The following is a 15,519-nucleotide window of genomic DNA, read 5'->3' on the forward strand; positions in this document are numbered from 1 at the left end:
TTGATCAATGGCAAAATTTGCCCATGGACACCGTTAAAAGCTGGACTTTGCTCCAAGCCACCAAAAAAGTCTGCCTTTGCTGAGAGACATTGAAAAATCATGCCCCTTTGCCGAGAGACACCGCACAGAATAGAGTATTCGATTTAATTGGAGAGCAACAGGAAATGACGAGTTTGCCCTGCTGCCTTATCTTCTCCTCCACCGACAGAACCATGGTCGCGACGCTCTACGGGACCACGGCGGTGCTGGCATACGTGCTGTCCGCCGCGCGCCTCGCCCACAGACGGTGCCACGCCGCTCCACCAACCCACGGCGGGCGGCGCCAAGGGTGCCGTCGCGGCCGCGCACCTCCTCCTCGCCGCGGGCGCGTCCGCGGACGCGCTCGCCTTCTTGGGACTCAGCGCCGATGACCTCCTCCCGCGCGCCACCGCCGCCGCCGAGAGGGGCAGGGCGCTCCTTGTGCTGCTCAAGCCCCCCGCCTGGAGGAGCTCGCCGCACGGGCGGTGGCAGTCCATGCGCAGCTGGATGGACGGCGGCCAGGCGGAGCCGCGGCAGGAGCTCGCCGCGCGTACGGTGGCAGTTCGATGCACGGCTGGGCGGGAGGAGCGGGCGGTGGCGCTCCCACGCACGGCTGGGCGGAGCTCCCGCGCGGCGGCGGGGCGTGACTTGATTCAAGGGGCGGCGGAGCTCGCGGCTCACGCCCCCTGGCAGTGGAGCGCGCGGCTCCCGCACGGCAGGCCCGTCGCCAGGATGGGCTGCAGGCCTGGGAGGGCCGCCGCCGGGGAGGGCCCGCGCCGGGGAGGAGCCGCGCCGACGCCTGGTTCGCGCTAACGTGAGGTAAGCTGCGTGCGTCTGTGGCTCTGCACAAAGAAACGGCCTGCGTGAGAGGATAAGGCAGTAGGGCAAACTCGTCATTTCGCGTTGCTCTCCAATTAAATCGAATACTCTATTCTATGCGGTGTCTCTCGGCAAAGGAGCATGATTTTTCAATGTCTCTCAGCAAAGGCAGACTTTTTTGGTGGCTTGGAGCAAAGACCAGCTTTAAACGGTGTCTGTGGGCAAATTTTGCCTTGATCAATTTTGAGTGAGATTGGAACTTGATTTAAAATCCAAAGAGTTTGAAACAATCCACATATTTTATTTTCTAGTTACATGAATGAATTTTGGAAGTATATGGACCTATTTGGGAGCGTGAGATAAGTTTACGGATTATTATATGCATTTTGAGAGTATGAGGATTGGGATGAGAATTAGGGACAAATTTAAAAACTATTATGTGCATTTAAGAGTATCAAAATTGGTATAAGAATTCGGAACAAGTTTAAGAACTGCCTGTGAAATTTGTTCAGTACATACTACTACACTTCTATAAAAGCGAATTCTGAAGACATGATCCTCTTCCTTTCCAGGTGGCTTATATGTCCAGCCTCCTATGATGCGAAGATGGTGGGCCGCCCATTGTCTAAGGGTCCCTTGTGGAAGACTTTTCCACATGTGAGCTAATTCCAAATTCTAAGGGTCTCCAAATTCTAAATTCTTGGCCACAATATCTACGTCCAAACGGGGTGCAGCTGTTCAACTGTTCTGTTGGGAGGGCCCTCAAAAAAAAAAAAAAACTGTTCTGTTGGGAGGAGCCCGGCAACAGGCCCTGAACTGCGTCCTGTCGGGCCGGGCCACTATAAATATTGCAAGCACTGTGATGCGACCCAGCCCAGCCCAGCCCATATGGATGACGGATGTTTTACAAAATAACCCTCCTCCTCCCTCGCAATTACGCCAGGAACCGGATCGGAATGGTCGTCCCTCCCGCCGCCGCGCCGCGCCGCGGATGCGATGCCGCCGCCGCCGCGCCTGCCGTCGCTAGCAGCCCTAGTCACCCGCCACCCTCACCAACTACCCGCCTCCGCCTCCGCCTCCGCCTCCTATCCCTCAGCCTCCACGCTCCCTGCCTACCGCGCGCTCATCCGCGACCTCTTCTCCGCCGGCCGTCTCGACGACGTCGACGCCGCCCTCGACTCCGCGCGCTCCCGCCTCGCCCCAGGCTCCCTCCAACCGCTCTACGTGACCTGCATCCAAGCCTACGCCCGCGCCGGCCGCCTCCGTGCCGCCGTCGACACCTTCGAGCGCATGGACCTCTTCGGCAGTCCGCCCGCCACCCCAGCCTACAACGCCATCATGGACGCCCTCGTCAACGCCGCCTACCACGACCAAGCTCACAAGGTCTACGTCAGGATGCTAGCCGCCGGCGTTCCTCCCGACGCCCGCACCCACACCGTCCGCCTCAAATCCTTCTGCCTCACCGGCCGCCCGCACGTCGCGCTGCGCCTGCTGCGCACCTTGCCGGAGCGTGGGTGTGACTCCCAACCCGTCGCCTACTGCACGGTCGTGCGGGGGTTCTATGCCAGCGGCCACGGTCACGATGCACGTCGCCTGTTCGATGAAATGCTCGGCAGGGATGTCTTCCCTGACGTTGCCTCTTTCAACAATGTTTTGCACGCTCTTTGCCTCAATGGGGATATCTTCGAGTCTGGGGCACTTCTCGCCAAGGTCCTCAAGCGGGGGATGCCGGTAAACAAGTTCACCTACAACATATGGATCCGCGGGCTCTCTGAAGGCGGCAGGTTGGGAGAGGCTGTTGCGCTCGTGGAAAGGATGGACTCCCACATTTTGCCAGATGTTGTCACCTACAACACATTGATACGTGGCCTTTGTAAGGACTCCAAGGTCTGGGAAGCTGCACAATATCTTCGTAGGATGATCAACCGGGGCTGCATCCCAGATGATTTCACCTACAACACCATCATCGATGGCTACTGCAAGAAGGGCATGCTGCAGGAAGCTACTGAGCTTCTGAAAGACGCTGTCTTTAAAGGTTTTGTGCCGGACCGGGTCACATACTGCTCGCTGATCAATGGACTGTGTGCTGAGGGTGATGTTGAGAGGGCCCTGGAGCTCTTTAGTGAGGCACAAGCAAAAGATCTGAAGCCTGACCTTGTCGTCTACAACACCCTTGTCAAGGGGCTCTGTCGTCAGGGTCTGATCTTGCATGCCTTGCAGATCATGAATGAGATGGTCGAGGATGGCTGCCATCCTGACATTTGGACATACAATATTATCATCAACGGACTATGCAAAATGGGAAATATTTCAGATGCGACAGTTGTGATGAATGATGCCATTGTCAAAGGATACCTTCCAGATGTCTTTACCTTCAACACGTTGATTGATGGCTACTGCAAGAGATTGAAGCTCGACAGTGCTCTTCAGCTTGTCGAAAGGATGTGGACATATGCCATTACCCCTGATGCTATTACATACAACTCAGTTCTGAATGGTCTCTGCAAAGCAGGGAAGGCCAAGGAAGTCAATGAAACATTTGAAGAGATGGTCCTTAAAGGATGCCGACCAAATGCTATCACATACAACATACTGATAGAGAATTTTTGCAAGATCAATCAACTGGAAGCGGCTTCTGGGGTGATAGTCAAGATGTGCCAGGAAGGGTTAGTTCCTGATGCGGTTAGTTTCAATACGCTGATTCATGGATTCTGCAGGAATGGTGATCTTGATGGAGCATACCTACTGTTTCAGAAGTTGGATGAGAAAGGGTACTCTGCAACAGCTGATACTTTCAACATTCTGATTGGTGCATATTCTAGTAAGCTGAATATGGAAATGGCTGAAAAGATTTTTGATGAAATGATCAGCAAGAGCTATAAACCTGATCTGTATACCTATCGTGTTCTAATCGATGGGTTATGCAAGGCTGCAAATGTTGATCGCGCATATGTGCATCTGACAGAAATGGTAAACAAGGGATTTGTTCCATCGATGGTGACTTTTGGCCGTGTAATAAATGCACTTGCAGTGAATCATCGAATATCCCAAGCTGTTTCTATTATTCACATCATGGTGAGAATAGGAGTTGTTCCCGAGGCTGTTGATACCATCTTTAGTGCTGATAAGAAGGAGATAGCTGCACCAAAGATACTTGTTGAGGAATTGATGAAGAAGGGTCACATTAGTTACTCTACTTATGAAATTCTCCATGGAGGAGTGAGAGACACCAGATTAACTAGAAAAGCTCGAAAGGAAAAATACATCTAATGTGTTTACTTCACCACATCAGTAAAAAATCATGTCAGTAAGCCAATAGAGCTTCGATGTATCTGAGCATAAGATCTTATTATTGTCCTATTAGTAGCTGTACACTACCACTTCAGGGCTTCTTTGTTCAGAATATGTAGACTATATGTTCCTACTTCCTAGTTGTAGGAATACAAAGGTCCGACATTTCTATGTATGTATGAAGGCTCATGGTAGTTCAAGGTAATTCTAGGGAGCTGGATTATTATTATACTCAGTAGAATATGCCATATTAGCTACAGTTTCTTTCCATTCTGAATATTTGAGTAAAGGCTTACTCTATGTGGCTTCTGATGGCAGGCACTGCAATGTTTGAAGTCAGTGTTGGAAGGTGGCCAGTGGCCACTACTAGTAAGAAATACTTGTGGAATTGTGAGTATTTTTCCCATTTATATGACTTGCTTACAGATCTCATGGGAAGTGCTCTCATCTCTCTATTGGCGTACTTAAATGCAGTCCCACTCAAAAATGTTGATAAATTTGTTGCAAGTGCTATTAAACTATATAGACATGTTGTTAGGTCCTGACTCATTTTGTCAAATGCTTTCTATAGCCTGTTAATGCAGGTTGCTGTGCTCTTCTGACTGATCTTGTGACAAGATTCTGAACCACCTCCTGTTTGTTGCTGTTGGTGCTTCTATATGTGTCATATGCCATTCAATAAACAAGGATGACAGGCATCCTCCCGTTAGTCACCATCAGTTCCAAGGCTCTAACCAATGAAGCTGTATTCCCTAGTCTGTACCTGGTTGTCTGCTGTCACACGCATCAAATGATACATCTCAGTGCTGAAGTTATTCCATTAGTTTTCTTTGTGCAACCAAACTGGTACTTTTCTACTTTATCAGTTTTTGCCTGTTTGAGAGGGCATTCAGGACAAATTCCAATTCTATACAAGCAAAAAATAATAAATATGGAAAATCTTTCAGCATAAAAAATAATTATAGTGTTTTGATGAGTAAATCAAGTTCAAAATGATTTTTTTGAGAGATGGACAAACTGAATTTTAACCACAAATCAGAATCAACGTAATTAATTTAAACTACATGTACCAGACTGACAGGGACAAGAAACTTTTATTTTGTTGACGTTTTCCAAGATGACCAGCATGGCCACTTGAGCCTTTTTAATTAGGCGATGCTAATCGATCCTTATCAGCTTATGTCATGCCAGCAGAAAAAAGAAAGAATGCTCAAAGGAAGAGAGCACCACATACTGTCAACCATCACAACTCACCTACCAAACGTATGCCTTCACCAATAAAATATTGGGGTAGACAAATGCAACATGCTATGCAATTGTTTTTGTGCATTAGTGGTATTCACTGCATGATGCAACTGATTTAGACTACTCAGCTTCCTCAACCAATATTGATGATACTGATGATGGAATTGCCTCCAACACCCCCCCCCTCCAAAAAAAGAAAAAAGAAAAAACACGGACTATGCAATATAGTAATGTGTTGACTTGTTGCAAGATGTACTCAGAACTAACTCTCTATTTATTTCCCCTCAATTATATATTGAACTTATTATTATTACTTGATTCACCTCTTGCCACGTGGTCTTGGGTCTGCAGCTACCAACTAATTTCATGGAATGAACACGTTGAAAAACAGGTATTTTGTAACTTGTCAGTCATTGGTAAATCTTGTCAGCATCGCCACTATCAACTGCTCATCAATCTATTGTTTTTTCTGCATTTAATCTTGCATGTACTGTTAATTGTCTGTGGTAAAAGACGTCATCTATATAATTGCGATAAGACTCTCCTTCGATCTCATAGAGTGAAAGAGCCCAACAGAATTTTTGGTTTTGGATTGAATTGAGAATTTTAGTTTTAATTCTCTTTTCTTGCTGCATAGTGTGTTTTCCCCCTCTGCTGGGCCCATGCCCTTGTCCAGATTTCTCCTCCTTATTTATCTAATATAATACTGCAGTAGTGGAATCCCCTACTGTTTCTGCTAAAAAAACTAAAAATCAAGGTCTCGAGGCAGCTCATCTCTAGACGTCTAGTGGTGAGAAGGGAACTAACAGGACCCAACGGCCCTCCTGCTCAGCCTAGCTTTCATTGGTGCCACCTCTTGGGCTTGGTCTCCTCTCGCGCTCTCTGCTTCTTCTACAGATTGATTATATTCCTGTTTCGGTTCTGTCTATACCCTCGTAAGATATAATCATACCTTGTTTGGCTAAATCTCTTGTTGTGTACCTTCATATTTTTGTTTCATAATATCTGAATCGCAATCTTTGATTGTTCTTGCAGTATGTTCCCCTCCCTTTTGTTTGTGTCCATCTTTTTTTTGTGAGTAAAAAGGAACATCAAATTTATAGAGCACGAGCTGTTCGTTGATTTGCCTAAAAGATGCTCTATCTGCTATTTTGCTCCGAACTTTTAAACTTTGGGAGTTATTTTCTACTGCATGTCTTCTGATGTCTGAATCATATACCTGCAGCACCGGACCTTGAGGCTCGTCAGAGTTCAGGAGCTGTTTTCAAGATGTTGCCTCTTGAAAATGAGCCTGGTCACTGAATTTCCTTGATTTTATTCCTGCAAGGAGGTTGAAGTGAGGGGATTAACGAGAATTAGAAGAGTTATGGGAGTTGTGCTTCTGGGTTTCTTGGGCCAGCTAATCAAACGGCGAGCTTCTCTGCGGTGGAAGCAAGCGGGAAGAGCATCTTACCGCTGCAGCTAGCCTCCTAATCGTTTTTAACTTCCTTCTACTTAGATACATAATTCTCCTAGTCAATTCATGTACCTTTACGCATGAAATTTGATCTGTGGGCACATTTAAGGGGATGAGCACACATATCATACAACTGTTACAAGGACTGTGTTCTGATGGTCTATGGAGGTATGCCATCTTCTGGTCTTTCAAAAGCGAGATGAATGGGTGGTAAGTTTATTTGTTTGTTCCGGCACAATCGTCGAACTAGCATGCATGAAAATTCAAAGTATAACTCCAATTTTTATACCAAGATAAAGAATAACTATTGCTCACCATACAATCTTCAAATATGCTCAAGTAACTTCCCACGGCTTAAATTCATGGTTGTAACTAGACCTGCTACGGTTGAATGAGAACATAGCCAAAACCTTATACTTGAAGTTGGCATGGAGCACAAAATTGGGGGTATTAAGAAATTTCTGTTTGTAGCGTTGCTTCATCTTGCTCTTTGTCTCTTTCATAATTGGGTAAATATATCTTGCAGGATCTTGACTTGGGGGGATGGCTATGTTGATAAAATGGTAGAATACAGACAAGTGGGAAATCTTTCTGCTGTCCCCACTGTTAGTAAGAATCAGATTGTACCATCCTCTTGCTACAACAAAGGCTATCCATTTTGCCCCATTGAGGCAGCACTACTGAGAATGTCTAGCCATTTGTACCCTCTTGGAGAAGGGTAAGCATGCTTGCATACTACTCAACTTCTTTAAGTTAATGTTAAATGCACCCTGTTTTTGACTAATTATATTTTTTCCAAGTCCAAGATTATTTGTCTGTAATATTTCCGACTTCGACAGGATTATTGGTAAAGTAGCGCTTACAGGACAACATTGCTGGATTTCTGCCAACGAACTTTGTTCGATATCTATGCATAATGTGAGTTGAATTTGCAGTTAGCTGTCCACGTCTATGTATTGTTGATCTTGCATAGCACAGGATGTCGTTTCAACATCTTATCTTTTCAGTACCAAGAAGACTGGCTGCTTCAATTCGCAGCAGGGATCAAGGTACCCGACTTATATTTTTCAGTTAGTGCTAGCAATTTATGCCTGTATTAAATAGCTGTATTGCAAACATCCTGCTTGAAACTGATTTTTAAGTATTTCTTACCTGTAGACAGTACTGCTTGTACCGGTGGTTCCTCATGGGGTTCTTCAACTGGGTTCTTTAGATATGGTAACTCGGCTTTATTGATAATTTTTTTTATATGATTAGTATTTGACAACCAATGTTTTGGCTCGCTACATTGTCCTATCAACTGAGGAGTACCATGGATTTAGAGAGTTTGAGCCATCGCTGCATAATCGGGATGATTACTTCATAATGTTGTTGCCAATTCCCTTCAGGTTTTTGAAAGTTCAGCGTTGGTGACACTCATCAAGGACTTGTTTCATGAGCTTTACGATGCTCCGGTTTCTCATACCTCTTTATCTGCTGACTCATATACTTTGAGGCTACCAACTGCAACTCTATCAATCGACCATCCAGATGTTAACTTGTTTGAGATCAATAGTGCTGCTCAGCTTTTGAATGATCATCTCAGTTTAACTCAACCCTTCACTACATCAGAATTTCCAACAGTGGAAGATAGCACTATAGGCTCTTACAGAATTAGTGTAACAGGTGGGCCTGATGGACTGTTGGGTGGTAACGAAATCATGAAGTATGAATATTCCAATGGCTTTACCCTGACTGATATGGCACATGGATATCAAGAGAATACTTGTGGTGATGGCAGCACTGTTCTAAATGATGGTGTAGTGATTTCAAGTTCAATCCATTCAGAGTTTCACAGGGATCTCATGGCAATGTCCAGGGAAGAACACGAACTCTTCATATGGCATAGTAGGTTGAAGCACACAAGCCCCACACCCCTTCAAGTGAATGGCGACAATGCAGACTTTTGCATGCAGCTTGAAACCAACAATTATGCAGAAATGTTACTAGATACTATAATTGACCAGATTGGTCATACGCCAAACAGTGAATCTTCTCACCCAACTGATCCTCCACTTTCATGTGAAATGATAATTAAAAAAGATAATGCGCCGAGGATGGATGAATCATCAGTTCCTGACATCCCTGGTGGCCAAGAACTTTCACATATCCCCATGAACGAAGGCTTCATAAGTTGTGCAATGACTGATGCTTCGCCTAAAGAAATCAGCAAGACCACAACTCAAGAATGCATAGTTCGAAATACACATGGGACAAATTCAGCTGAAATAAAAATAAGACGCGGTAACGTTGAGAGTCAGAGGCCAAGACCAAGAGACAGGCAATTGATCCAAGATAGGATGAAGGGTTTGAGGGAGCTCATTCCAAACGCATCTATGGTTGGCTTCTAACATCTTTTCCTTTTAAGCCTCCTTACAGCTGTGTTTGGCAAAAATGAAGTGACAAGTGCTGATTATATCCACTTGCATAAACAGTGCAGCATTGATGCTCTACTGGACAAAACCATAGCATACATGCTGTTCCTCCAGAGCGTATCCGAGAAAGCTGAGAAGGTAAGTTTCTTATATCCTGCCATATCAGTCACAACTCACAAAGTCCATGTAGTACTTGTATTTTATGCTTAATTTCTGTTTGCCTGCAACACTGAAAAAGATCCCGAATACTACATCGGAAGACAAGGAGCCCCATGATGAGACAAAGAAACAACTTGAAAGCTGCCCGCTGAGAGTTGAAGAGCTTGATCAGCCTGGCCATCTTCTCATTAAGGTGACTGGTCTGCACGCATGAGTTTTGTCGTTGCGTAATTGAAAGCCTTCTCATCATGTGCTTCATCCAGATGCTGTGCGAGGACTATGAAGTCTTCCTTGAGATAGCACATGTGTTGAAAGGCCTTGACGTGAGCATACTGAAAGGAGTGTTGGAGCATCGTTCTGCCAAGCTCTGGGCTAGCTTTGTCATCGAGGTACATCAAAGACTTGTTTTCAACCCTTTGGAGTGGCGCATCAAAGATTGATTATTTTTTCAGAGCATATTTTGAAGAATCTTATTTGTGCTGCACTCTGCCATGTCACTCGCAGGCATCGGGAGGTTTGGGCCAGATGCAGATTCTGTGCCCACTGATGCATCTCCTGCACAGGAGATGGAGTTAGCATGTCTGTCAGGCTCTGTTTACCTGTCATTTTAGTGTTTGTGGTTGATGTGGATTAGTTATGCAAACACCTTAGACCGACTGTTTGCTTGGTACTCTACTATGTACAGCTAAATAATGGATGAATGCATTTAGATCACAATATTATTACCCAAAATTCGATGCTGCGAAAAGGAGGTGCAAGCAGGAAACAACCGAAGTTTATTTTTCCAAGATCAACTGATGGCAGGATGAAACCATGAATCTACTATTAGCTATCTGTAGAAAAGTAAATTTTGAACACATTTGATTGAGAGAGAAACAATCTGTCATAGTCACATATCGCCAAAACCTCTTCAGTCCAGCAATCCTAACATCCCTAACAATCAAGACATCAGAAGATGACATCAAGACATGGTAAATCATTGAGTTTTCCTGACAGATGATCATACCCGCACACGCCAACCTGCAACCTACATTTTCCATGCTAATAACAAATTTACAACTTCTGCAAACCAAAATCACCAGGATACGAGATTATTCACAAGGTACTGAGTCCAAATCAAATCGTTGCCAACTGAGCACCTCATGCAACTCCCATTCTCCACCATAACATACAGATCCTAGGAAGCATAGAGAGGCAGCATTAAGCTACATTAGTTGACAGCTTGCACCTAACCAGCCATCTAAACCCTCCTCCGGGTGTGCCTTTCACTAGCCTCAACACTTTCAACTGGGACCATGCCTTCGTTCCCACAAACCCCTCTCTTTCGGTTAACAGATGCAGGATCATCGTCCACAACTGCCACAGTAGCTAACAAGTCAGATAGAAGGGATGGGCAGGTCTCCTCCAAGTAATTAAAACCTTCTGTCTCCATAACAGCTGCAGACAACAAAAGCAACAGCATAGCATCAGAACTTCAGCAAACAACCACCATGGGCTAAAAATGTAAGCAATGCAGGTTGTCACAAGACAACAGAACAGCCTCCGGGGAATACTTGCAGAGTTGAGACCAATCTAAAAAGCACACAGAAAAAAGGCCTCTAAAATGAGGTTGAGTAGACGATGATTAAACCTAGAATTATCATATAAAGGCACACTGATACCAACTACCCTAAACATTGAGAACAAAAGAGTGTTAAATAACCTTTTTAGAAATTGAATGTGCCTGTGAACTACTACTGATTCACCTTGATATCTCTTCACTAACACTTCATTTTTAGACCATCAGAATGAAGGACCATCAGCAGATCCAAAGGGTCTAAGACCATTCTGCTGCTCAAGATTATTCTTCTTCCCCTCTACTTACAATGGCAAGCTGTTTTGAATTTTTTTCCCCACTAACTCAAAACACGAAGACATTTATAGGGTCACATTCTTTAAAAACATGGCATGTCAGGTTACAATATACTTATAGGGGCATTAGGTTGTTTTTTAAATAAAAAAGGAGAATATGAATCAACTGTCAGTGCTATTGAATTCTGTACAATGTAACAACACATATAAGAGCTTGGTCATTCTTTTTAGGGTATTAGATAAAATTCATGCATCATTACATTCTTTAATGAAAAGTGCAACATTTTCCACATAAACTTATCCACAATCTGCCATTTTCCACATAAACTTATCCCCAATCTGCCAGTCAGAAACACCAAAAAATGGTAGCTATATCCATCCAATCACCAAATTCAAGCAAGTAAATAAAGGAATAGTACTTGTCGATTATGGCAATCATACTATCCCAAATCTACAAAGATTGCACACTTATTTCCTGCCAGCCTGACATTTAAACATGTGTTTCAGGGCATGTTTCCTTCCTAAATATGTGCTCTGGATGTTATCTACACTTGATTTGAAAACTACCTTCCAGGCTACTCCCTCCGTTCCAAATTATAAGCCATTCTAAGAATCTTGGAGAGTCAAACCATCTCAAAGTTTGACCAAAATTATAGAGAGAAATATACAGATTTATGACATCAAATAGGTGCACTATGAAAATATAGCTAACAAAGAATCTAATGACACTTAATTGGTATCATAAATGTTATTATCTTGTCATATAAATTTGGTCAAACTTGAAAATTTTTGACTCTCCAAGATTCTTGGAATGACTTATAATTTGGAACGGAGGGAGTATATGGCTTCTTGTTGTCTCTAAATCAAAACTAGGATAAGAAATTCAACCTATTAATAGCAGAACTCTTACTATAAAACCTGTCATCATAGTTACCTAAGCCATAGGGGAACATCAATCACACAAATTACCCAGTAAGAGCATCGCAGAGTAGGAATGTATATAGTTAGACAAAATCTAAACAACACAATCGCCACACCTGTATACCTCACAATATACCATGCTTTAGATTGCTTTGGATGGTTAGATATATTATTTGAAACAGCCAAGAAAATAACTCTCCAGATGCACAGAACTTGATAAACAGAATACACACAATGCTGTGTACCACAAACAAAATCATAAATATACAGTATGTTTCATATTCCAGAGAGAAAGTCATACCTCCCAGATTTTCTCGAACAGCAGCAAACTTTAGACAGGAGGACTTCAGCTCAGCACAATGGTGCTGTTCAGCTAGGGCTAAGGTTGTCGCAACTGTTTCAGGAGTCAGTTCATCACATAACTTCGCTTCACAAAGGATACGCAGCCGGTCTAATCCATATCTATCAGCTGCTGCCAATAAATGCTGTACCACTACTGTTGATGTCGACATCGAGACAGATCCAGCTAGTTCATGAATACTAGGGAGTTCATCAGCATATATGAAGTTCACCATCGCCTGCATCGGGAGGGGGAGAAATAACATTACAGTAAGGGATACATTCAATCGAATAGTGATGCATTGAATTTTTTTTCAAAGTAAAAGGTTCAACACATTAAGAAGCTAAGAAGCATCATAAGACAGAAACAAACCGAGATTGGCTCTAACGAGAAGAACACCGAGACTGATTACACCCTTAATTTATGGCGCAAAAGCATAATCAGAATTCTTCCAGTTTAAGCGCCAAATTGACATAAAAATTTATCTGCCTAACTTATGCATCCCTTCTGTATATTAGTATATAAGTTAAACTAGAGCTTCAAACAACAGAGCAGTAGCGTACAGAGGACATATGTTGGAGAGTGGAGCGACCTGCATGTGGCCATTACCTTGAAGACAACAGGCTCCACATCCTCCACAACAACTCTGCGTAGGTCAGGCTTTCCAATAGGACCAAAGAACTGGGCTTTGAACACCGGGGAGCGAGCAGCAAGAATCCACTTATGTGCTCTGACTTTCTCATCACCCACTTCAAAGGTTATGTCACATCCAATGCCGAGGCTGAGCAGCTCCTTGAAGCAGCGGCCCATGTCCGATGGTGGAACATGAACCTGGATGTTCTTTGGTGTTTCTATACGGTTCTTGACAACACCCACAGTGCAGTTCATCACTAGGCAATCATTCTTTAAGAAATCAGATGTTTCCAAGAGTGATCTTCTGTAGAACCGCTTGTAACCCCTGAAATGGAAAGGATAACAAGAATAATCAGGGAAACAAGATACGCTAGCTAAGGAGGGGATAGGAAGCTGTCATGTGTTACGAGGAATGGTATGAAGTAATTGGGGTGGGTAGCGGCAGAATAACTGTCGCTGAGTTATTTTAGTTGGCATACGATACGACTTCCTTTTCCTGCAGGCTAGAAAATGGCGATCCCTATGACCCTAGTGACATTACGGCAATTAAAATGGGGCTTCCTCTCTTTTTTTTAGCAGGCAGGAGAATGGCAAGCGAAGCAAGACTGTGAGCCATCCTTGCAAGTCATCTGCACTGAATCATGGAACCCCTGGTTCCTTGAGTGACTGGCATGCTTTGATTCATACATAATCCATTACCCCAGAACTTATGCAGAAAAAGTAGCACGCAATATTCTGTTTGGCGCAAAGCAAAAGTACATCATGGCCTTCTGATTCCCCTCCCCAATAAGGCAATAACCAAGGTTGGGTGCAATTAATCTAGGGCTGAAATTGCAATTGCAATTAATCTAGGGAGGGAGGGATGGTCGCATACCACATGGATCCCCTGTACTTGAGCGTGTAGGGTCCGGCCTGGAGCGCGCGGTCGAAATGGGAGTGGACCTTGTGGCGGGCGCGGCCCGACTGGTCGAGGAGGGTGAGCTCGAAGAGGGCGCGGACGTCGGCGCCGTCGGAGGCGAGCGCGACGAAGACGGAGACGTAGTTGGCGTTGTCCTCGGGGTTCTTGCCGTCTGGGTAGAGGTAGACGGCCCAATGGTATCCCCCGACGGCGAAGACGTCACTTGCGAGGTAGCGGCCGGGGCCCATGCCCTTGGCGAGGGAGAAGCCCCTGACGGTGAACTGGTGCGAGCCCCGCACTGTCTCGGTGACGGAGCGCGACCACGAGGTCGGCTGGGGAGGCGTGTGCGGCGGAATCGCCATCGCATCCGGCGGCGGCGGCTGCGGCTGGGTGGGGGAACTCGAACCCTAGGGGGGGAGGGGAGGGGGCGAGTGTGTGTAGCGTAGCGTGTCCTGGGCTGGGATGGCTTGGCCGTGTCGTCTACGAGGGGAGGAGCTCTCCCTCCGGGTGGCGGATTCCGGCCGGTCGACGGCGATGACCCACCGGCGCCCTCCTCCCCTTTTGCCTACTCGGAGTCGGAGCAGCGGCGGCGCCCCAACGGGGTGGGGTGGGGTGGGGATTGATTGCCTACAGAACGGAAGAAGGAAGGGGGGCAGTTTTCATCCTGGTCCTCCTCTAGCGCCTCTCCTTTTTTTTAGAGTCCCTCCATATCCCCGGGGTCTTTCCTGAAAGAAACACAAGTTCTTCTCCATCCCCTCAAGGCGTCCGCAGTGGTCGACGATTTAGCTGGCGATTAGATTTTTTAATTGATAAACAGTGACAGCACAGTGCTCGCTAGCGACGAATTTGTCGCTAGCTCGCACAGTCAGATGGAAACGGCAGACCATATCATCTTCAACAGCCTCTGAACGTGTATTTATTGAAGATTTATGTTGCATCAGTCATTTCTTTTTGAACTCCTTCACAAGCCAAGGCAAAGAAGAAGGAACATGAATATTACATTATTGCAAGAGTATGGCTGCAATTGTGTTGGTTTAATTTGTTAAATGAGATTGATTAAAGAAGAAAATAAAGGAGCCTCATCAGTTTGGTTTGTGTATGTTTTATTGAAGATCAACTGCAACTGCAGTGCAGGTGGCATGCAGGATAATAAGCTGATAAGCAGGTACGCATGTTCATCGATATGACCAGATGATGGATCGGAGATAATGGCTGTCCCAGCGCAGCGCTCACCCTTTGCCTCCCTGAAGCAGGGAAGTGATCCGCCCAAGATCCCATCCTCTCCGGCAACCTACTGAACGAAAGTGAAGCATGGCGTCCCCGTACCCTTTCGAGTCCTCCTGGGGAGGTGATTCCTTTCCCATCGCATTCCGTTCCATTCCATCCATATAAAGACTACCATAAGGAAAACCGGTTTAACTGCACTAACTATAATTTTATTAATTAATTAAGTTGTCATGTACTTAAAACGTTT

At 45.2% G+C, this 15,519-nt stretch overlaps 2 protein-coding genes across 6 annotated transcripts; one reads left to right on the top strand and one right to left on the bottom strand.

Moving 5' to 3' along the window:
- Positions 1–1,760: 1,760 nt before the first annotated feature.
- Positions 1,761–10,134, top strand: LOC120659721 (putative pentatricopeptide repeat-containing protein At1g74580). Of its 5 annotated transcripts, XR_005669155.1 has the most exons (12): positions 1,762–4,329; positions 4,447–5,764; positions 6,599–7,039; positions 7,356–7,547; positions 7,669–7,747; positions 7,837–7,878; positions 7,988–8,047; positions 8,218–9,207; positions 9,304–9,381; positions 9,482–9,595; positions 9,666–9,791; positions 9,907–10,119. XR_005669155.1 is itself a non-coding variant. In XM_039937958.1 (2 exons), exon 1 carries the CDS (start codon positions 1,834–1,836, stop codon positions 4,105–4,107), a length of 2,274 nt encoding a protein of 757 aa, XP_039793892.1. In that variant the 5' UTR covers positions 1,761–1,833; the 3' UTR covers positions 4,108–4,140; positions 4,447–5,077. The 5 variants fall into 5 exon arrangements, 1 of the variants encoding a protein (XP_039793892.1); XR_005669150.1 differs by having other exon boundaries at positions 4,447–7,039; XR_005669153.1 differs by having other exon boundaries at positions 4,447–7,547; positions 9,907–10,134.
- A 106-nt stretch (positions 10,135–10,240) lies between these two features.
- LOC120659742 (BTB/POZ and MATH domain-containing protein 3-like) lies at positions 10,241–14,695 on the bottom strand. The gene is made up of 4 exons (XM_039937972.1): positions 14,022–14,695; positions 13,124–13,472; positions 12,476–12,752; positions 10,241–10,839 (listed from the first exon to the last, which is right to left on the bottom strand). The coding sequence occupies exons 1-4, from the start codon at positions 14,405–14,407 to the stop codon at positions 10,643–10,645; spliced, it is 1,209 nt and encodes a 402-aa protein (XP_039793906.1). The 5' UTR covers positions 14,408–14,695; the 3' UTR covers positions 10,241–10,642.
- Positions 14,696–15,519: the final 824 nt, after the last annotated feature.

Source organism: Panicum virgatum, chromosome 2K, assembly GCF_016808335.1.
Source record: "Panicum virgatum strain AP13 chromosome 2K, P.virgatum_v5, whole genome shotgun sequence".
Classification (NCBI taxonomy): Eukaryota; Viridiplantae; Streptophyta; class Magnoliopsida; order Poales; family Poaceae; genus Panicum; species Panicum virgatum.